The sequence below is a fragment of the Lotus japonicus genome, chromosome 2 (genome assembly GCF_012489685.1).
Source record: "Lotus japonicus ecotype B-129 chromosome 2, LjGifu_v1.2".
Taxonomy (NCBI): domain Eukaryota; kingdom Viridiplantae; phylum Streptophyta; class Magnoliopsida; order Fabales; family Fabaceae; genus Lotus; species Lotus japonicus.
This window is the reverse complement of record NC_080042.1, coordinates 73,731,597-73,754,398: the sequence shown is the minus strand read 5'-3', so window position 1 is coordinate 73,754,398 and position 22,802 is coordinate 73,731,597. Positions and strand designations below refer to the sequence as shown.

General features: G+C 37.0%; 3 protein-coding genes across 3 annotated transcripts; all 3 read right to left on the bottom strand.

The window, feature by feature from the left end:
- Nucleotides 1-902: 902 nt before the first annotated feature.
- Nucleotides 903-4,712, bottom strand: LOC130739460 (uncharacterized). The gene is made up of 2 exons (XM_057591749.1): nt 3,154-4,712; nt 903-2,396 (listed from the first exon to the last, which is right to left on the bottom strand). The coding sequence occupies exons 1-2, from the start codon at nt 4,334-4,336 to the stop codon at nt 1,144-1,146; spliced, it is 2,436 nt and encodes an 811-aa protein (XP_057447732.1). The 5' UTR covers nt 4,337-4,712; the 3' UTR covers nt 903-1,143.
- Nucleotides 4,713-9,877: 5,165 nt separating this feature from the next.
- LOC130739458 (7-deoxyloganetin glucosyltransferase-like) lies at nt 9,878-11,615 on the bottom strand. The gene is made up of 2 exons (XM_057591748.1): nt 11,048-11,615; nt 9,878-10,963 (listed from the first exon to the last, which is right to left on the bottom strand). The coding sequence occupies exons 1-2, from the start codon at nt 11,571-11,573 to the stop codon at nt 10,035-10,037; spliced, it is 1,455 nt and encodes a 484-aa protein (XP_057447731.1). The 5' UTR covers nt 11,574-11,615; the 3' UTR covers nt 9,878-10,034.
- Nucleotides 11,616-16,886: 5,271 nt separating this feature from the next.
- LOC130739457 (7-deoxyloganetin glucosyltransferase-like) lies at nt 16,887-18,713 on the bottom strand. Its single transcript, XM_057591747.1, has 2 exons — nt 18,154-18,713; nt 16,887-17,870 (listed from the first exon to the last, which is right to left on the bottom strand). Exons 1-2 carry the CDS (start codon nt 18,674-18,676, stop codon nt 16,942-16,944), a joined length of 1,452 nt encoding a protein of 483 aa, XP_057447730.1. The 5' UTR covers nt 18,677-18,713; the 3' UTR covers nt 16,887-16,941.
- Nucleotides 18,714-22,802: the final 4,089 nt, after the last annotated feature.

The following is a 22,802-nucleotide window of genomic DNA, read 5'->3' as shown; positions in this document are numbered from 1 at the left end:
ATTATAGCAAGTTAAAAAAAGTTGTCTAAAATTAGACCACTTTAAAAGTGGTCCACATTAGGGGTCACCTTTTTCTATATCATTTCTTGAAATTTAAAAGACAATTTTAAACAATTAATAAAGTTTAGTAGAGCTGATAACTACTTAAACATTCAATCAAGGGTTCAATTCTTGAGTAGTAGTTTGTATGGGGAAACATTTATTGAGAGATATATGTTTCTTAATGTAAACTTTAAGCTCAGAGGATTAGTCTTATTACTACTGACTATGAGAATGAATACCATAGGAAAAAAAAAGACAAACTTAAAAACATATAACTTACCACTTAAAATGTATGTGGAGTGAAAGAGACCATGGATAATTAACATTTTGTTTTGAAAGGAATAATTAACATTAAAATAAAAAAACTTAAAATGTACCATTTCCTCATTTAGGATCTATATAAAAATAACACGATGTCATCATCTCGTGAGATGAAAGAAACATCATATATATATTTAAATGAGCCGGTGGGTGGTCAGGCCTGTAAGTTCTAGAACATATATATAGAAGTAATATTATTCAAGCCACCATAGAGATTGGAACAAGAGCGGATTAATCAGTTCAATCAGAGTAGAGTACTTTTCATTATTTTATGGGAGAAAGTAAAATTTATAGCTAATGCTACTCTGGAGACATCAGGCAGTGGTGCAAGACTTAAGACCATGTACAATGGTTTAAACAAAAATTTTGCATTCAACACCACTTTTTCTCTTCCCAATACTCCACATCATCTTCTCTCTCCAATTCAACACACTTTAACAAATATCCACTCCAATGGTTTTCTCTCTCAACACCCTACCCCACCACTCACCCTACCCCACCAATTTTTATTTCATATTTTTATTTAATTTTATGTTTTTGTTTTTTTTATTTACATAAAATTACAATTATTATTTTAAATTAAATTAAATAATAAACACTTAACGAATTAATTTTTTTTAATATAGATAATAATTTATTTTATTTCCTTAACTAAAAAATGGAAGACGATAAACGAAGCACACAATAATATATTTTATTTTCTTAACTTAAAATGCAAGACAACAAACTAAGCACACAACACACAAATAACGTAATTAGTACGATACAAATCATCTTCCATCACGAAGCATTTGCAAACTTTGTCCATATGTGCTTCACTAGATCTGCTTGCAGTTCGTGATGAACGTTCGAATCACGCAACTCGGATCTAGCACGCACATGATTTGCAAAAGCGGGTAACACCTCGGTCGAGTATGGTTGCGGTGTACTAGATCCACCTTCCCCAGATTGCTCAAAATCGGTCCAACGTTGAGCAAATGTATCTCGTTCATCCTCAACAATCATATTATGTAATATGATGCATGACCTCATAATGATACCCAAATCAGCTATGTCCCACAAACGAGCTGGTTCACGGATGATTTTAAAACGAGCTTGAAGAACTCCAAATGCACGTTCGATGTCCTTCCGACATCTCTCCTGAACTTGTGCAAACAACTTATCCGGTTCACTTTGAGGAAGTCTGATCGATTTGACGAAAGTTGGATAAGAAGGGTAGATACCATCAGCTAGATAGTATGCCATATTATAGGGACGTTGATTCACAATGAAACTCACAGTTGGAGCCTTTCCCTGTTCCACATCATCAAACACTGGTGATCGATCTAGAACGTTTATGTCGTTCAACGTTCCCGGACATCCAAAAAAGGCATGCCAGATCCATAGATCATGAGATGCAACTGCTTCAAGAATAACTGTAGTGGTTCCCTTATCCCCTCTAGTAAATTGACCTTCCCATGCTTTAGGACAATTTTTCCACTCCCAGTGCATGCAGTCAATACTCCCGATCATGCCTGGGAACCCCCTTTGTTCACTAACCTGTAGTATTCTTTGCAGGTCCTCTTGAGTTGGTGCTCTCAGGTACTCGTGCTCATACAATCGTATGATTCCATTACAGAATCTACGTAAACACTCCAGTGCTGTAGTACCTCCTATTTTGATGTACTCATCGACTGCATCTGCTGCCACACCATATGCTAACATTCGCATTGTTGTGGTACATTTTGCTAAGGGTGATATACCTTCTTTCTTGGCTGCATCAACTCGCTGGGTGAAGTAGTTATCACTACTTGAAAGGTCCGCAACGATTCGAAGGAAAACGTGTTTTTGCATCCGGTACCGACGACGAAACATTGAATCGTCATATGTAGGCTCATTGGCAAAGTAGTCGTCAATTAGCCTTCGGTTTGCTGCTGCATGATCTCTACGGACATACTTTCTACGAGGTGCACTATCTTCCAAATTTTGGTTTGGATCCAACCCTAATTGGTTGAGTATAAAAGCTTCTTCAAGTTGAGAATTTTGAAGGTATGTTGCAATATCAAAAGGATTTTCACAAGGATTCTCAAAAGGATCAAAAGGATCCATTTGTTGTGAAATTCGAAGTAGAAAGTAAGAGGTTTTGGATATTGGTACATAAATTGATCTATGAATCCATATATATAAGTAAATTGAATGGTGGACACTGACGGATTCAAAACAAGTTACCCACTAGAGTTAATAATCGGAAAAGGACTAGATTCGAATTGAGTGGAGCATATTCAAACCCAATAACCCATACACTAAAGCCGAACACTGCAGACTTGACACCACTGACAAATTATTAAAGCAAACCCCACCGACTTGACACCACTGACAGATTCGAAACAAGTTACCCACTAGAGTTAATAATCGGAAAAGGACTAGATTCGAATTGAGTGGAGCATATTCAAACCCAATAACCCATACACTAAAGCCGAACACTGCAGACTTGACACCACTGGCAAATTATTAAAGCAAACCCCACCGACTTGACACCACTGACAGATTCGAAACAAGTTACCTACTAGAGTTAATAATCGGAAAAGGAGTAGATTCGAATTGAGTGGAACATATTCAAACACAATAACTCATACATTAAAGCCGAACATTACAGACTTGCCATCACTGACAAATTATTAAAGCAAACACAACATACTTGACGACAACACTGACAAATGGTTAAAGCAAACACCACAGACTTGACACCACTGGCGGGTTTGACCGAATACAGACAAATACTCGATTGAAATTAATTACCAAATAGGTCTTGGGCCAACTTACTCAACAGCTCTTTCTTACGGTCATCGAGATCCTCTTCAGAACTTAGCTTGAGATACAAATTGGTTTTCATCAATTGGTTAGTCTGTTCTTGCACCATTGTTAGCTTATCAATTCGTGCAATCTCTTGAGCCTTCAAATCTTTGTATTCAACCCAAACTTTCCCATTCTCCTCAACGACAGGTTCTTTACTTTTCTTTTTATTCTTTCTTTTAGCTGCCTCCCTACCCATTGGACGAGGAATTGATCCTATAGTGGTTGAGCCACATGCATCACTGTCGTGAGATCTCTTAGATCCACTACTTGCTGAGCCACCATTTCCTCCTACTTGACTACAAAAACGTGGTAGATCACGGAGAGCGATCCATTCTTCCATCAAAGTAAATTGAACATTCTTCCCACATGCGAATAATTCCTGCGCTTTTGCCAAAACATCATTATCCGACCAACCGCTTCCTTGTTGACGCTTAGCGGCATCATAAGCGCCAATCCATTTACCCAGTATTTTGTTCATATAATTCCAACGGTTTCGACATGCAATTCCATCACGCGGAGGATCGAATGAGCAATGCTCATTACAATACTCAGCAATATCTCTCCAAAATGTTTCTCCTTTCTGGTTTTTCCCCACAACACTGCTTGTTCCACAGTTAATCCACCCACTAATTAGCACCAAATTTTGTGCAGTGTTCCATGCGGGTGCATGCGTTTTTTTGCTCTTAGGAGTGACTTCATTGACTTCATTATCAGCTGACCCGTCACCAAGATTGACTTGTGTTGAAAATTCCGGAAATTCCGGTCCATCAACACTAGGAAAATTTTCACGAACCATTGGCATATAACCACTAGACTGGGGTGTTTGAGATGGATATCTCACAGATCCATAAGATGGATGAAAGTTTGGAACAAATGATGACTGGTTCGAATATTGATTTGGATCTGGATAATAGTTTGGATTTTGAGGATGTTGGTTGGAGAATTGATGTGGGACTTGAAAATAGTTTGGATTTTGAGGACGTTGGTTGGAGAATTGATGTGTGACCTGATAATTGGTGGGATTTTGAGGACGTGGGTAAGAAAATTGATTTGGATCTTCATAGTTGTTGGGATTTTGGTTGGAAATTGGGTAGCTTGAAGAATTCTGGGTGTTGTAATGATGATTGTTGGGATCCATTTCAAAACAAATGCTAATAGAAGGATAATAAGATGGTGAGAGAGATAATAAGATGGGGAAAAACTTGGTTTTTTTTTCTGTGTCCAAATCTAACAAACCAAGTCTCTATTTATAGAGAAAAAAAAGTTATGAATTTTGGTAAAAAAAAAAAATTAAAATTAGTTTTTTCAACAAGATAATTCAGTTTAAAGTTTTTTAAAAAAAAAAATCCGGTCCGCCAATGGGACGCTGCCACGCGTCCCATCCTATCCTCTCTGTCCTCTCTCTCCTCTCCAACTGACACGACACGCGCCTTGTCGGCGCGTGTCGTGCACGCGCCCAACGTGCTCCAATCCGGAGCTGCCACGTGGCTCCGGATGGCTCTCTCAACAATGTTGAAACCATTCAACATTTTCCCTCCTTCAACAATATTCAACAGACCATTGTAAGTATTAAACAAGTTTCAACAACATTAAACAAGAGAAAAAACAGACCATTGTAAGTGGTCTAAGAGGTATTGTATACTAGTCAACACCCTTTATCATGACCTATCTTCAATTCATCACAGTAAGTTTTGTCTTCTTGTGTCGGCTTTGGTTGTCTACGAGTACGAGTGCACATGGGTTAAGTTGGATGGATTTTGGTCAAAATAAAATTCGAACCGATCAAAATTGTCTGGGTTGGGTTGGGTTGGATTTCACGAGTTTATTCTTCGGACCCGATCCGAACCAACCCGACGAAGTTTAGATTGGGTTGGATGGATTTATTGGGTCACTATATTAAAATAATAATATATCTAAAATATTAAAAAATCTTACAAAAATTATTATAAATTTAGAAAATAGTTATAAAAAATACTAAATATGTTATAATACTAAATAACATGAAAAAGACACAAAAAGTTATAGAAATAATACCACATAAATGACATATAGCCAAATATCATGAAAACATAAAACTTCATTACCAAATGACATAAAACAATCTAATATAAATAGTATCTAAAAAGTGAAAAACAACACTAAATGTCATGCCATGACACTTAGAACTTATATTTCTCCAACATGCCAAATAACTATGTATAAACATGTAACAAATAACTACGAACAAATACTCTAAGTTCAAATATGACAAATAACTACAAATACTTAAGTCTCAAAGTTTCAAAAAGTCATCACTCCGACACTAGCACTCAAAGTATGAGTAAAATTATAAGAATTATTATTATATGTATGGATTATGGGTTGGGTTGGATGGATTTGAACTGAATCCGAAATCCGATCCGAACTTGGTTGGTTTGTAGTAAAATTCATCCGACTAACCCGATTGCCCGATCCAACCCGCATTTTTTCTATTGGATCGGATTGAGTTAGGCGGGTACATTGAATTTACCCGGCCTATGTTCACCCCTATCTACGAGTGCATAATGTGCATTTGGCATGTAGAAACCATTTCAGCTGATACTTTTATGAGTAAACAGCCATTTTGGTCCTTGATTGTGTTCACTTATGATGAATCAGTCCTCATACTTTGGAAATGGTCTTTTTTCGTCCTTGAATTTATCGCCGTCGGTCAAATTAGTCCTTGATTGAGTTTTCCGTTGGTCCCTCAGACGGAAAAGTCCAAATATCACCATTTTTGCCACATTGGCTTGACACATCATCAATGACTCACATTTTATTATGTCAATTTAGTCCCCCAGAAAATAAAAATAAAAAATCTGAATTTATTAATTCAAATTACAAAAAATCACTTAATCATCAATTCATCATCTTCAACCTCATCTTCATCTTCATCCTCAATCTCACCTTATTTTCATCATTTCCAAAAAAACAAACACTAAATCCCCAAATGTTCATTCTCCATCTTCTTATTCTTCATCTTCTATAATTCTAAATCTTAAAAAACCCAAACCCATAAATTTAAAAAGCCAAACCCACCCTAACCCAGAAATAAAAAACCCACCCCTAACCTAAATCCCAACTCCATAATACATGGCCACCCCCATCCATGGATCCAGTGACGAGAGATTGAGATTGAAATTGAGGACACACATAGCCACCTTATTTCTTTACATTATAACTTACTTCACACAAAAAAAGTATGCAATTGTGCATATATGTAGTCATTGTAAGAGAATCTGGGTGTAAATTTTGGATAATTTGAATTCTGGGTCTGGGTAAAGTTTCAATCTTTTGTGATCTAGATGATGTCTTCTGGGACATCTTCGTATTGGTGCTACAGGTACAGTCAGTTTATGAGGGTGTGGAGACAGGACACGGTGGCTTGCCCCGATTGCGACGGTGGGTTTATTGAAGAGGTTGAGCGGCACCAGCAGTGTCCTCTCCTCTGCGGTTCCAAACGGAGCCAAGGTCGCTCTATTCTCAGCGATGGGCACGGTTCCAAACGGGTTTACTCCTTTCAGCGATGGCGTCGTTGTACTCTTCCAGCGACGGCGGCGATGTACTCCTCCTTGGATGCCGTCGACAAAAACGGCACCAAGTTAGCCCTTTTCTCCCCTCGACGACGACGGTGATTCCTCTCACTACCTTTCACCACCACAGTTCTCATACACGCCCACAACATTGGTCTCTTTCCCCTTCTTCTTTTCCACCTTTTTCTGTTCTTCTACCACTGGGTTGTTGGGGGTGGCTGGATATGGGTGCTTCGATCTGAATGGGCTGGGTTTGAATTTGTTAAAAATGATTTGTTTTTGGAAAAATTAATCTTCTATCATCTGTTGTATGTGTTTCATTCCTCATAGATTCACATTCTTAGCTTTTAATTTTCATTAAATTTTACGTCGGCACACTGTTCTTCTTCCACTGTGATTGTTAGCTTCTAATTTCATTAATTTCTATCAATGATCTTATTGTTATGCACACTAGCTTTTGCTTGATTTTTCACATTTTTATTGGTTTTCAAATTGTTGCACTGTTCTTGGTCATGTGTTCTTGGTTTGTTATTGATTTGTTTAGAATTTCATTACTGAATGGTTATTATGATGAAGATGTTGTGAATGAAGGTGATGAAGAAGTTGTGAATTTATTAATTCAAATTTTAGAGTTTTTATTTTTTTTTATTTTTTAAGGGGACTAAATTGACTAAGCTTACAATATGAGTCGATCACGTGTCAAGCCATGTGGCAAAATGGTGACATTTGGACTTTTCCGTTTAAGGGACCAACGGAAAACTCAATCAAGGACTAACTTGACCGACGGCGACAAATTCAAGGACGAAAAAAGACCATTTCTAAAGTATGAGGACTAATCCATCATAAGTGAACACAATCAAGGACCAAAATGGCTGTTTACTCTACTTTTATTTAAAGCATCGTGTCGTGCATTGACTCAAAGCATCGTGTCGTGCATTGAGTTTTTGCTTTATATATTTTCCTCTTCTATATAGGAGACTAGTTATGGATATTGTCTGTTTTGCGTGGGACAAGGATCTTCTAGATTACTATTTTCTTCTTGAATTGTAAAGATCCTAAATATTGAAAGCATAATAAATCATAAAATATCAACCTATTACTCATCTCTCGAATCTAGACATAAAATATAGAATGCTTAGTTGACTTCTTAATCTTCGACCCCTATATCATTACAAACACTCTTCGGTGCTCTCAGTTGGTGCCAATTGGGAGTCCACGGTTGCTGAGTGCCAGAGCTCGTATGGATATATTGATTCATTTTAATTAACTTAAATAGATCATATGGACATAAACATAGATTAAAACATGTTGTGATTCAATAGAATACTGTAAAATAAATTGTGCACATGAAATGATTGAGAAGTCATAGATTTGTTCTTGCTAATTTTAATTAACTCAAGTAGATCATATGAACATAAATATTGATTATAGCATGTTGTGATTCAATAGTGTAAAATGAATTATGCAACTGGAATGATTGAAAGGTTATGGTTATGTTCTTGGTTCCATCCAGGGACGGATACATGTTGTAGTGTATGAGGGCACTTGCCCTCACTTGACTTTGGAAAAAATGATTAGAAAAAAATTTGAGTAGTAAAAGTATGTGGTTTTTTAATGATTTTTTTGGTAAAAAATGCCCTCACTTGTATCTCACATTGTTAAATGCCCTCACTTGAGTAGTAGAAGTATGGTTTTTGATGGCCCATTTGGTAAAAAATGCTTTCACTTATGTCCGATTTGGTAAAAAATTTCATAATTTCTAATAGTTTATGTTAATTTTTTTTTACGAATTTATATGTATGTATTTCCCTCACAACATTAAATTTCTAGATCCGTCACTGAACTTCCATCACCAAGAAGAAGTGTAAACCTTAGAGATGCTCTCTATCTAATAGTCATGCGTGCTTTTCATTCTAGTAAACTGTCTAATGGGGAAACAATTTATATACCTTCAGATGAGACCAGAGTCCTTTCATTAGACATAGTTAACTCACCCAACTAGCTCATCATATATTAGTTAATAACAAAAACCTAATCTATCATTCATCATAATACATTTATACGAATTAAATTAATAATTCACATAATTGATATTAATGACCAAACTAAACGTATTCTAATTAATTGACTAATATTAATCCACACACTTAAATAGAGAATTGGAATAATTAACCCAACATACATTACTTCATTGTTCTATAAAACATTGCACTAAGGTCATACTCAAATAGGGTCGCGAATTGACAACCTTTGCAAGGACAATAAAGCCCATATTTTTGTGTAAACGACACTATAACTATAGGCCAAACCTATTGTTGGATGATTGTCGAGTGGTGTTTTGCTCGATTAGACGAATGCGAGTCAGATTGTAAACAAGGCTTTCTCCTTTGTTCATTAGGAGAGAAATGAAGCTGAAGCGCATTCCTAGCTTGGATATATACTGTTATTTTTTTACGGCGTAATTATCAGCTTTATTTGTTCTGATTCGCGAGAGAGCTATGAACCATTCCACTTTGACACACTTTTTACGGTGTTGACATAGAGTGAAATAAGAAGAGAATAGAGATTAATGATACATGTAATTATATATGATACATTGTGACATGAAGAGAAATATAGAGGAAAAAAAATATGTGTGAGTGTTGTTAGTGTTTAGTGTATATGAGTTGAGACTCTCTTACATTCATGTATTACCTTCTTTTAGAACAACTTTAAAACGTTTCAATAAACAGAACCAGTCATTACACCAGAGGTTGCAATTACAGCAGAAGAATTCTCACCCCACCGAACCCCATCAATATTTAAATGTGCTCTAGCTGACAACCTATATATGACTATCAACATTGTTGTTCCTATTTGTGAATGAAATCTTAAAATCAGAAAAGTACTGGATAATGGCCTTGCAGTCCAGAATTATATGCATTATATCTTGATATCTGGCTTCATTTGTCATAGCCTGGACCAATTGTATTACATCAATCTCCTGTCTCCACTACTACCTTCTTTATGACTATCATTCATGTACTACTTTTTGTTCTGTCGTGGTTCTGTGTTATTTTGTTATGTAATTGTTATCCAATAGGGGTCTTTTAATAAGGACAGAGCGAGTAGTAAATAACAATATAAAAAATACAATGCAGCATATAGCTTACGTTTGAAATATATCTAGCACTTCTAATGATGCATCAATTTTGATTGACAGTGGACCAAATTGGAGAGGAGAAGATAAATGAATTATTAAAGTACATCATTGCAGAAAATAAAAGCACTTCCAAGTTCCAACTATTATTGTTTTAGCAACACCTCCTTAATCACTTTGTCCAAGTTCATGTATGAACAACCACCAGGCCTAGTGTCCTCCTCTGCCCTTTTCTTCAATTCCATGGTTTTCTGCCTCATCTTCTTTCCTTTCTCTCCCACCATCAATTCATTTATCAGCTTCTCCACCTCCTCTCTCTTCCCATTGGTGTCAATTTGCATCCCAATATCCCATTCATTGCAAATACTTCTACAATTTGTTAGCTGATCGGCGAAAAATGGCCAACACAGCATTGGCACTCCTGCAGAGATGCTTTCAATGGTTGAGTTCCATCCACAATGAGTCAAGAAACCACCAATTGAAGGGTGGTTCAGAACATGCTCTTGTGAACACCAGCTTGCTATCAGGCCTCTACTTGAAATTTCATTGATAAACTCAGATGACAGAATCACAGAACCACCAATGACAAGGTCAGGCCTAATAATCCATAAAAAGGGTTTCTTGCTGTTGGCCAAACCCCAAGCAAACTCCAACAGTTGCTCTGGTGACATAACAGTAATGCTTCCAAAATTAACATAAACGACTGACCTGGGTTCCTTGGATTCAAGCCATTGGAGACACATGGTATCTTCTGTCCAAAGATTGGAACCTAAAGATTCCAAGTGACTTTCTGGAGTTTGATTTAAAAATGAAGGAAAAGGGCCAATTGGGTAAAGAGAAGGGTAGATAGAGGAGAGAGCACTCAGTACATCTCTCTCAAGTTCATTAAAAGTATTAAAAACAATAGCAGATGCTCTGTGAGATCTATCTGCCAATTCAATGGCAAATTGTAGCATTGTAGCATTTGGATCTGTTGTCCTCATAAAGTCAGGCAGGTCCTTGAGTCGAAAGTTTTGCATACCTGGAATCCAATCTACTTTAGTGTCTAAATATCCATTTGTCAGATAACTCTCATCTGCATATCATAATTATTAAAAAGTCAATAGTTGAAGTTCAATAATATATTTGTATGTATAAAATTACAAACTTATGTTTACACCTTTGAGTGGTATGATCCCTTTATCAAGCAGTGTCTGAAAGTGCACAAAAGACATGAAAGTAGATGCACTGGCTGGACAAAGGAGAACAATTGGTAGTGCAAGTTCTTGAGCAGCTTGAATAGAAAAGGTCATGCAAAAATCAGAAACTAAGCAGGTAACTGGGGGGATAAGACCAGCAGTGGCAGAGTTGTTAAGTCTTGCAAGAAGGTCACGAAAGGGATGAAGGAAGTTCTTTCTGATTGATTCACTCAAAGCAGGTATATCTTGACTAACATCACCACTCTCACCTTCAATGGATGGAAGACCATCTGGGATGGTCTCAAAGTGAAAGTCAGAAAGGCCATCAAAGGCGTTAGGACCTCTTGATTTGAGCAAGCGTTTGTGGTTATACTCAGTGTGGACAAAGGTTATGTGAAAGCCTCTATGGTGAAGCAACTTTGCTAGATTGAACAAGGGGTTAATATGGCCTTGAACTGGATATGGAGTCAACACAGCATGCGGCTTTCTCTCTGCTAGATAACTCATCTTTGTTTCGTCCGTGTGCGTTTAGTGTGTAGGATGGTGTTGATAAGCAAAGGATTAAATAGCCTGTCCTATAATATAATATAATAATAGAGAGAAAAGGCCAATGCTGTCCTCGTGGACTGAATAAAAGATTTTGATTTAGAGTAGGTGATCTGGATTTCTAGGCTCTGAAAAATTAATAGAGGTTCTAGTTGTCCTTTTTTAAAATAAAATTAACTTAATGAAAAATCCCTTAACTCAAGTTCTAACAAAAGTTACAAAACTGAACTCTTGTAGTTAACTTGCCGTCTAGAACTTGAATAGGATAATTTCTACGTATAAGTATTAAGTAATGCTTGTTAGGTTCTGCCACTTTTGAAACGAAAAAAATGCATAAAGCACACAACAGTGGCAACACCAATCTACACTCACTTTTGTTGTGATTTTTAACAATCATAAATTAAACTTTTTTTATAAAAGAAATTCACTTTGTGACTTTCAAAATCTTCACACAATAGTTTTCCAATGTATCAAGAACTTCTCATAAAACTAGTGTTGATGGGTGTCAAAGCACCGTTTGGCGGTTCACTTATCCGCTACATCTGTGAAACATTATAGATCGTGCCATGTTACCTCACAATTTTTTTTAATATATTAACTTTTTTTTTATTCCAGTGAAGCTGTTGGAGCATATCCGAAAGAGAGAAAAACCGATTTTGAAAGTTTTTCATTTTTTTTTTCTCCCGTGATAATTAAACAAGTATTTTATAAATATTAAGAGAAGCTTCTATCTGAGTTACAATGAATCTTTCAGTATCATGCGAATTTATTAAGAAGTGTAAAAAAAGAAATTTATTAGCTCCTGTATGAGTAGGGATGACAATGGGTAGGATCGAACACGAATTTTACAATTACCAAACCCAAACCTAAATCCCATAACCCAAACTCAAACCCAAACACAAAAACTTATGGGCGATAAAATAAAATCCATGCCCAAACCCATTGGGTTTTAGATTTACCCGAAACTCAAACTCAAACCCATTACTTACGTGAAATAGCAACTCATCCCAGAACCCGTTTCAGAATCTACTTTCATAAAAACAAAGTGAAATTCATAGAATAAAAAAAATACTATTCATCATCCTCATCCATCACTAAAGTGAGACAAAAATAGTTTAGAGTTTACTTTCTCAAACATACAAAAGTATAATTAATCATCAAACATTAAGAACAAAGCTTATAAATATATATGTATGAGAGTTTTTTTTTGTAATTTTATGTTTTGGTATCTTTGGGTTTGGGTTCGGGCGGGTATGGGCACGGTTTAACTAATACCAAACCCAAACCTATCAACTGCTACAGTAACAGGCAAAACCCAAACTCGAACCCAAATCCAGTCAACTCGAGTTTTGTCCGTCAAATCAGATCGGGTTCGGGCGGGTACCCATGAGTTTGGGCAAAATTGTCATCCCTATGTATGAGGTTGTTGTCGCCTAGAAGTGGTGACTGGAAAAATTGACCGGAGAAGTGAACATTTTTTTAAAACATAATACAGTAGGAAGAAGGAATAGGAGAAATGGTATGAAATATAGGTGTCTACTAGGGTGGATAACTTTTGTTTTGGTCCACCGGTGGACCATCATTAACTACCGTTGGATCTTGGAATATAAGAATATTCTTAAGATTAATGGTTAAGATTGAATTTCTATTAATAAGATATAATTGTCCCCCAAAATCCCCAAACTCAATCTCTTTCATGCTCTGACAACAAGCCTCCTTCCTCCTCATTGGCATCGCCATCTCCACCCTCTTCTTCCACCTCCTCCCCTCTCACTCCGCCGCATCTGCATCCCATCATGACTCCTCGTCGCTGTCTCTCCTGGAAGCCACAAAATACACAACCATATACACTACACAAAGATCAAAAGACCGTGGAAATTCACTTATAACTGATTGCTAGCCAAATTAAGCACTACCAAGCTATGGATCTTCCCACAAGCCTCAAGAAGAATCCTCAACTGAAGCCAGAAAGATCAACCCTCTCCACATCATCACTCTCTGCTTCCCTCAACCCTCCAACAACCTGTTCATTCACCTCCTCAATCTCATCACCACCTCCTTTCACCGACCGCACCGCCACGCACGACTCGTACGCCTCCGCCAACCGGTCCTTCGCAACCCTCGGCTGCTTGTCACACTCCACGTGAATCTCGTCCAACCTCAGGAGAGCCTGGTACACATGAACGCCGGTGTCGGAAATCTCCGGTTGGGCGATCATGGCTCGAGAAGCGGCGATAGCGGAAGGGTGGGGACCGAGGGTTCGGAGGAGGGAGAAGGTGTGGGTGATGTTGAGGTCGATGAAGAGTTGGGTGAGTGAGGGTAGCCCTTTGGGGTGGTTTAGATGAGGAAGGTGGAGGTTTCAGGTGGATAGGTTTGGGGATCTTGCTGGTGCAAAAGGTGGCTGAGAATTGGGAAATCGTTGGAGTTGGGATCTGATATGATGAAGAAGGATTTAGATCTAGGTTAATCTGATATGCTATTGTGGATGACTGAAATGTTTAGGGTTTTTTTTTTATCTATGGTAAATTACTTAAAGACTCTTGGCCCATGGGTGGACAAAAAAATAAATTGTCCACCCTAGTGGGCACCTAAAATATAACTCACAATCACTAAGAACAAAAATGTAGAAGCACAAATAGGCAAGAAAAATTGAGAGATACCAACAAGGTGTAGCACAACTAGTAGATAGTTGAGCTCCTTAAGCATCTAGTCCAGGGTTCAGTTCCTGGGCGGTGTGTATGTTTCTGCATTTGTTGGGAGAGACCTACCCACTTAAAGTGATCTCAGAGCCTCGGGGGATTAGTCTCATGGCTGTCGGCTGTGAGGATACCTTGGAAACCAATAAAAAATAAAAATTGAGAGAACTGAAGGGTGAAGTCTAGAAAAGGGTTGAAGGTGCTCATTGTGGATGAACAAGGGGCAGTTTCGAGCTCCACGCGCAATGTTGTCTACCAAGAAGTTTTTGAGAACGTATGAGCGGAAACGAACGCGCATAATCGCGTTCACTGCAGATTAACTCAGTTACTGTTTATTAGACACCGTAAAACCGTCCCCTTATATGTTTTGGAGAATTTGAGGTTTCGTTAACCAATCTTCTTATTAGTTAATTAGTCGTTTGCTTCGCATTTCAGACACTTCTATTTCATCTTTGTTTATTAGTTATTCAACTGCACAAATTTCAAACAAGTGTTTCAATTTAAGACTTTTCCACCGCTTTGCTTAGCACTTCAGACTCTTCTATTTCATCTTTGTTTATTATATTTTAAATAATCAACGTATTGACTCACGTATAAAATACATCATAAACACTAGTTTATTAATGGTATCAGGATTAAGTGCCCATTATGGTGGACCTTTTATATTTTGGTCCACTGGTGCACCAAGAGTTATATTAGTAATTTTTTTGACGGGCAAGAGTTATATTAGTACTTGACAGTAAATGAATATTTAAAACTTTCTCACTTACAAGTTACACCTTCATGTCCTTCCCGCTCAAGTTTAGTAGGGTCAATGACCCATTGTCCAACATCGAACACTCCGCTTGAGAATAAATAGCAAACAACAGAGTGCAGATTCACCGCCCATCGGCTTGCAGGAATGATATTCGACACAAAAGATCCAAATGGCTCTCCGCGAAGCACGTTGCGCCTAGGAATTCGATCGACGTTGAAAGGACTTGGGACGCTCCGACCTTCACTCAAACTCTTAGTGACTTGAGCATCGGAGTGTCTTTGCAAGTACCACCAAAGGAGGGCCCAACATCACGAAAAAGGGGTACCACAACGGATAAACCAACTATGAAGGAGAAAAGCCCGAAGAAAGACCAAGTTCGAGAGGTCCAATCAAAGCGCCACCACAGAAGCACCTGGTTAACCCGCATCCTGAGGTTTACTGATTGATCCGATTTGTTTTATCAACAATGAAATAACTTCTAGAGGATAAGATCAATCAATTTTTTACAGTGCTGCATTGGAGAAAAGAAAAGCATTCTGATATAATTTTGTCTATTAAATGGTGTTATAATATACTAGTAAAAAAATCGTATATAACTTTTTTGCAAGACCCCTCCATTTGAATGAAAAACTATGAAGCCTCACATAGTCTCAATACCTTTATGAATATTGATAAAAACAATTTAACTGATAGCTTACATCTTAAATATAACTAGCACCGCTTAGGCGCTTACTAATCATAATAATCATATTCTCTTGTTAGGACATGATAATAATCATATTCTCTTGTTATCTGTTGTTTGTTGCACCAGCAGGATAGGATAATGCTATCCTGTCTCCTATCATATCATGTCCATCATGTGTAAAAGTTATACTAAGAGGGGAGCTAGGATAGAACAGGATAGGATACCAGTTGTATATTTTCTTTCAGTATCCTAACTCCAAATTAAATTATTTTAATATTATATAATTTAAAATAATATTCATTAAAAAATATAAAAAAATTAATTTAAATAAAAAAATTGATGTATTAATAGTAATAGAATAATTTAATATTTTTCATCTCCTATTATTTAAAAATTAATAATAATTTAAATATAAAGTATTTTTTAAATAATAATATTTTTATTTAGTTAATTTTTATTATTTATCACGTGTCACAACTAGGTGAAAACCAATTTATTATAAATATTATTTTTTAATAGTAATGGAATAATTTTCTATTTTCATCTCCTATTATTTAAAACTATTTATCTACTTATATAATAATTTATAATTTAAATATAAAGTACTTTTTAAATAATAATATTCTTAATTTAGTTAACTTTTATTGTTAATTATCACATGTCACAACTAAGTGAAAACTAATTGGTTAGTAGTATAATTTTATTTAAAATACAGGCTATCTTCAAAATAATAAAATAGGCTAATTAATAGAATTTAAATTAATTTTAGTTATTTTAAAATATAGACTCATTCATGAAAATGTAAAAAAAATTAAATTTAATAGAATAATCAATTTTTAAATGTATTTTTTTATTCAAATATAACATTTTTCTTATCATATCATGTCCTTATCATGTGCACCTCAAACACAGGATAGGATAAGAGTCTATCCTGCTCTTATCCTATCATGTTGTTATCCTGCTCACATATCATATCCTATTATATCATATCCTGACCACCAAACGAGCCCTTATGAATATTGATAAAAACAATTTAACTGATAGCTTACATCTTAAATATAACTAGCACCGCTTAGGCGCTTACTAACTGTTGCATCAATTTTGCTCGACAGTCGAGCAAATTCAAGAGGAGAAGATAAATAAATTATTACATTACTGCATTATTGCAGAAAATAAAAGCACTTCAAAGTATTATTGTTTAAGCAACACCTCCTTAATCACTTTGTCCAAGTTCATGCATGACAAACCACCCGGTATTGTGTCCTCCTCTGCCTGCTTCTTCAACTTCATGGTGTTTTGCCTCATCCTCTTTCCATTCTCTCCCACCATCAATTCACGGATCAGCTTCTCCACCTCCTCTCTCTTCACATTGGTGTCAATTTCAATCCCAATATCCCATTCATTGCAAATCCATCTACAGTTTGTTGGTTGATCAGCAAAAAATGGCCAGCACAACATTGGCACTCCTGCACAGATGCTTTCAATGGTTGAGTTCCATCCACAATGAGTCAAGAATCCACCAATTGAAGGGTGGTTCAGCACCTCCTCTTGTGGACACCAGCTTGCTATTAGGCCTCTATCTGAAATGTCATCGACAAACTCCGGTGACAAAATCACGTTGCCACCAATGACAAGGTCAGGTCTAATGATCCACAAAAAGGGTATCTTGCTGTTGGCCAAACCCCAAGCAAACTCCAATAGTTGCTCTGGTGACATAACAGTAATGCTCCCAAAGTTCACATATACAACAGACTCGGGTTCTTTGGATTCTAGCCACTCAAGACACTTGGTATCTTCTTTCCAAAGATTGGAACCTAAAGATGTCAACTGGTTCTGGGGACTTTTATTTAAAAACGAAGGGAAAGGGCCAATGGGGTAAATAGAAGAGAACATGGAGAAAAGAGCACTCAGTACATCTCTCTCAAGTTCATTAAAAGTATTAAAAACAATACCAGATGCTCTATGAAATGTATTTGCCAATTCAATGGCATATTGTACCATTAAATTATTTGGATCTGTTGTCCTGATGGTGTCAGTCAGGTCCTTGAGGCGAAAATTTTGCATACCTGGAAGACAATCTACTTTAGTGTCCAGATATCCATTTGTCAGATAACTCTCATCTGCATATCATAATATTTATAAGTCAATAACTTGAAGCTCAAGCTCGATATATGTGTGTGTATATGAGAGGAGTAAATCTTTTATCCATTGAAGTTAACAATGAATGATCAAAATTAAAACATAAAACCATGTGACTTATTTAAAAAGTCATGTGGCCTCTAAATCAATTTTAATCCCGTCCATAGAGTCATGGTTTCATATCTCCACATCATAAACACTTATGTCTCCCGATATGCCATATATATAATATACATAATAGAAAGAGCTTATGTTGATATATACCTTTGAGTGGTATGAGGCCTTTATCAAGCAGTGTCTGAAAGTGCGAAATACACAGGAAACTAGATGCACTGGTTGGACAAAGGAAAACATTAGGAAGTGCAAGCTCCTCAGCAGCTTGAATAGTAAAGGTCATGATAAAGTCAGAAACTAAGCAGGTAACTGGGGGGATAAGACCAGCAGTGGCAGAGTGGTTAAGTCTGGAAAGAAGGTCACGAAAGGGAAGGAGAAAGTTGTCTCTGATTGATAGACAGAGGGAAGGTATGTCTTGACTAACATCACCATCACCTTCTGTTGGGGGAAGACCATCTGGGATGGCCTCAAAGGAAAAATCAGGGAGACCATCAAGGGCATTGGGACCTCTTGATTTGAGCAAGCGTTTGTGGTTATACTCAGTGTTGACAAAGGTTATGTGAAAGCCTCTAAGGTGAAGCAACTTTGCTAGTTTGAACATTGGATTTATGTGGCCTTGAACTGGATATGGAGTCATCACAGCATGCGGCTTTCTCTCTGCAAAATTAGTCATCTTAGTTTCCTGTGTGTGGTTATTGTGCGGGATGATGTTGATAAGCAGGGGATTTATTAACTTGTCCTATAATAATAGAGACAAAAGACCAATGCCGGCCAATGCCATCCTTGAGTAGGCGAGTATATCAATAGATCTTTAACCATATATAAATAAGTAAAAATCTCAAAAAAATGAATGGACATTTTTATTAAACCACAAGTATCATTCACACCACCACTGAGACAATCTTATTCGAGTCCGGGCGACAAAATTCTCTCTACTAAGTGTTTAACGCGGCTGTATTCACAAGAATTAAAACCCAAAATCTGTGTTTAAGATAGAACAACCCCACACCAATTGATTTGCACTTTGGTAGAAATGAATAGAGGTTTATTGAAAGGAAAAAAAAAATTGAAAGGAGAAAACAGTAAAAAAAAAAGCAGTGATTTTTAGTAGCATTCTGAATGTCAATTTAGGGAGATCATATTTCTGGCGCCAAAAGGCACCATAACCTGCTTTGTGTCCTCTACTAACTGCTGGTATTGTTGAATGGCCGCCAAAATGTGCTGATCAATCATTGGGAGCCTAAAGCCCCCACAACTGCATATGTTTTGGAATTTCAGATGGTTCACGATAATATTTTAGTTTGAATACATTGCTAACAGAATATTTGTTATTTTAGAACAATATTTTCAGTTGAATGATTGTCTTATGAACACTTTGCATACCTTTTTTTAAAAACTTATTGACTAAACATAATGGTAAAATCATTTCCTAATATATGAAAGTCAATATTACTCTCAACGGAAGAAGAAAAATACCACAACTTTTATCAAATTATAAGTACTTTTTTGACAAAATACAGAATCTATTAGACAACTGGATCAAAGTGTTCAACATCAAAAACTAAGATATAAGGTAAAAGATCACTACTACTATACATATAGCTTTAAAAGGTGTTAACAACACAATACTTAGTAGCATTTTTTTTCCAAAATCTCAACAAAATGTTGCTATTCTTTTTAGTAACATTTCAAGTGTAGCATAGATAGACCCCCCTGTTTACCAGAATCTTGTATATTATTAGAAATTGGGAGGCCTATACTCAACCACAAAAGCTAGCTCAAGAGTTGAGGTTTGCACAACCCTTATAAAGGCAATCTATGCTCTATCTCTAGCAAATGTGGGACTTCTTGAGCTAGCTTTTGTGGTTGAGTATAGGCAAACAGACTCAACCAAACATACACTTAATAAATACCACTACAAATTATTAAAATTTTGTGTATGTTTGGTTGAGTCCGTTTGCCTATACTCAACCACAAAAGCTAGCTCAAGAAGTCCCACATTTGCTAGAGATAGAGCATAGATTGCCTTTATATGGGTTGTGCAAACCTCAACTCTTGAGCTAGCTTTTGTGGTTGAGTATAGGCCTCTCAATTTCTAATATATATGTTTGACCTCCATTTAAGGATCCAAGCAGCACCGTCAGTGATCTTATTCATTGCGGCTAGAGAACAACGGTTCCACTATGAAGTATGAAATTTTGGAAACCTTTTCACACTATAGCATTAATGCAGCATAACTGCTTTCCCTTTACACTTGTGCAACTGCATTTTAATGTTAGAACTAACCTCTATACATGAGAATTGAAAACTCCACACGTTCAATCACACCAATGCTTTTTCGGTAGAAAACCTACCATCACATTTTCATATAAGTTAGACCTCTCTTTTTTATTGTACAAATAGGTTCTCTGCTGTATTTGCTTTTTGTTATTCTTCAATTGTGGACTTGTGTTGGTGCTGCTTGCTCTAATAGAAACTGCAGGGTTTGTATACCTTTTGTTGGAACATGTTGTCGTGAATTTTGTCAAAACAACCGATTATCGAAGCAGATGTCGTGGCATCTGATCTCGTGAAGCTAGGGCATCTGTCCTCAGCTTGTGTTTCTGTTGTGGGCCCTCTGAAGATTTACTGAAAATATGTTTTTGAGTTACTTGAGGAGCAAGTAGCTATTCCAGAAGGGTTTATGTGTTGGGTTGTTATTTGTTGAAACAATCTTTGTTAAAAGATTGATTTCTATCTTTACTTGTGCAATAAGAAACCGAATCTATCAAGATTGCGTTTTGAATTGCTGTTACTGCAATCTGTTTCTTCAGCCTATGCCAACCCTAAAGCCCATGCTACCGCTGCTGAAGTCTATAAAAGGATGAAAACCTAAAACATGAAGGGGTCGAAGCTGATAGAGAGAGATCGAGTGTTTTAGGATTTGTTAATTATGCTTTGTCCTTGTTAGTTGTGAATCTGTCTTTGCTCACTGATTCTATAAAGCAAAGAGAGATTCTGTGTGTTTGATTGCGTTCAAACTCTACTTGTTCATTGTGTTCACCAATCACTATGGCAGTGATTGAGAGAAAGTGAGAGAGGCTCTCATACTTAGGTTGAGATTCTAAGTAGAAATACACTGGGTAGATTAGGAAGTGAACTATGAACTGAGTTGTTCATGAGTGTCTGTAATTCCTGAATCTTGAGATAGTGGATTTCCTTTCTTTGGGTGCAAACCCTCCAGACGTAGGTGAAAGTTTTCACTGAACTGGCTTAACAATTACTGTGTGTTATTGTTTCTGTTGTTAAGTTTTGTTTTACTGTTAAGCGGTTGTCGAACCTCTTGTCCCAGCATCGTGCAGGACAATCGTATCAGAGGGAACCTGAATTACAATTGGTATCAGAGCAGGCACCCTGTTCTGGTTGGGTGAGCTCCAGGAATTTTTATTCAAGTTCTCATGGATAACAAGGAGGGAGGATCAGTCAATAGGCCACCCATTCTGGATGGTACTAACTATGACTACTGGAAGGTTCGCATGACAGCCTTTCTCAAATCAATTGACAACAAGACTTGGAAAGCTATTGTCAAGGGTTGGAAACACCCCACTAAGGCTGAGGTTGAAGGCACCTCTACTACTGTTGTGGAAAAACCTGAAGAAGAATGGACCAGTGTTGAAGATGAAGCTGCTCTTGAAAATTCAAAGGCTCTAAATGCTATCTTTAATGGAGTTGACAAGAATATGTTTAAGCTGATCAATACGTGTACTGTGGCAAAGGATGCTTGGGAAATTCTGAAAACTGCACATGAAGGAACTACTCGAGTAAGGATGTCAAGGCTTCAGATGCTTACTACTCAATTTGAAAATTTGATGATGACTGAAGAAGAGACTATTTCAGAATTCCACATGCGTGTCTGTGACTTGTCTAATGCTTCATTTACTCTGGGAGAACCTATGTCAGATGAGAAGCTTGTAAGGAAGATCTTGAGATCTCTTCCTCAGAAGTTTTCTATGAAAGTCACTGCAATTGAGGAGGCTCAAGACATTGAGAACATGAAGGTTGATGAACTTATTGGCTCTTTGCAGACATTTGAGTTGAAACTGAGTGGAAAATCTGAGAAGAAGAATAAGAGTATTGCTTTTGTGTCAAACACTGATGAAGGTGATGATGAAGATTGTGAGGGTGAAAATCTTTCTGAGGCTCTGGCCATGCTAGCAAGAAAATTCAACAGAGCATTGAGAAAGATTGACAAAAGAACCAGGCCTAATGTCCAGGACATGAAGTTCGATAACAAACCCAAATTGTCCAATTCACAGAGGAAGACCAAAGAAGAAGAAAGATCTGGTCAGAATAAAGGAGTGCAGTGTCATGAATGTGAAGGATATGGTCATATCAGGTCTGAATGCGCCACCTATCTAAAGAAGCAGAAGAAAGGTATGATGATAACTTGGTCAGATGAAGACACTGAAGATGAGGAGGAGATATCTGTAAACAAAGTCAATGCTTTCTCTGGAACCATCTATGAGTCTGATACAAGTGATGAGGACATTACAGATGAGGAACTGGCTGAGACTTACAAGCTGCTACACATCAAGTGGGAAGAAGCATGTAAACTTGTGAGAGAAAAGCAAAGTGAGATAGAACAACTTGTCTCTCAGAATGAAAGGCTGAAAGAGCTCAGCACAAAGCTGAAGGAAGATCTGGAGGAATGGCAAAGTAAGTTTAAAAATGTTGATGTTATGGAAAAAGCTAATCTAGTGTTGATTAATGCAGGACTTCAAGAGGAAGTGGCAACTCTGACAAGAAAGCTTGAAGCTACT

Coding starts and splice junctions, on each gene's coding strand:
- LOC130739458 (XM_057591748.1), bottom strand. CDS start 11,573: ATGAGTTATCTAGCAGAGAGAAAGCCGCATGCTGTGTTGACTCCATAT. Junction 10,964..11,047: donor AGGGATCATACCACTCAAAG/GTGTAAACATAA, acceptor TATGATATGCAG/ATGAGAGTTATCTGACAAAT.
- LOC130739460 (XM_057591749.1), bottom strand. CDS start 4,336: ATGGATCCCAACAATCATCATTACAACACCCAGAATTCTTCAAGCTAC. Junction 2,397..3,153: donor GCTGTTGAGTAAGTTGGCCC/AAGACCTATTTG, acceptor TTGATATTGCAA/CATACCTTCAAAATTCTCAA.
- LOC130739457 (XM_057591747.1), bottom strand. CDS start 18,676: ATGACTAATTTTGCAGAGAGAAAGCCGCATGCTGTGATGACTCCATAT. Junction 17,871..18,153: donor AGGCCTCATACCACTCAAAG/GTATATATCAAC, acceptor TATGATATGCAG/ATGAGAGTTATCTGACAAAT.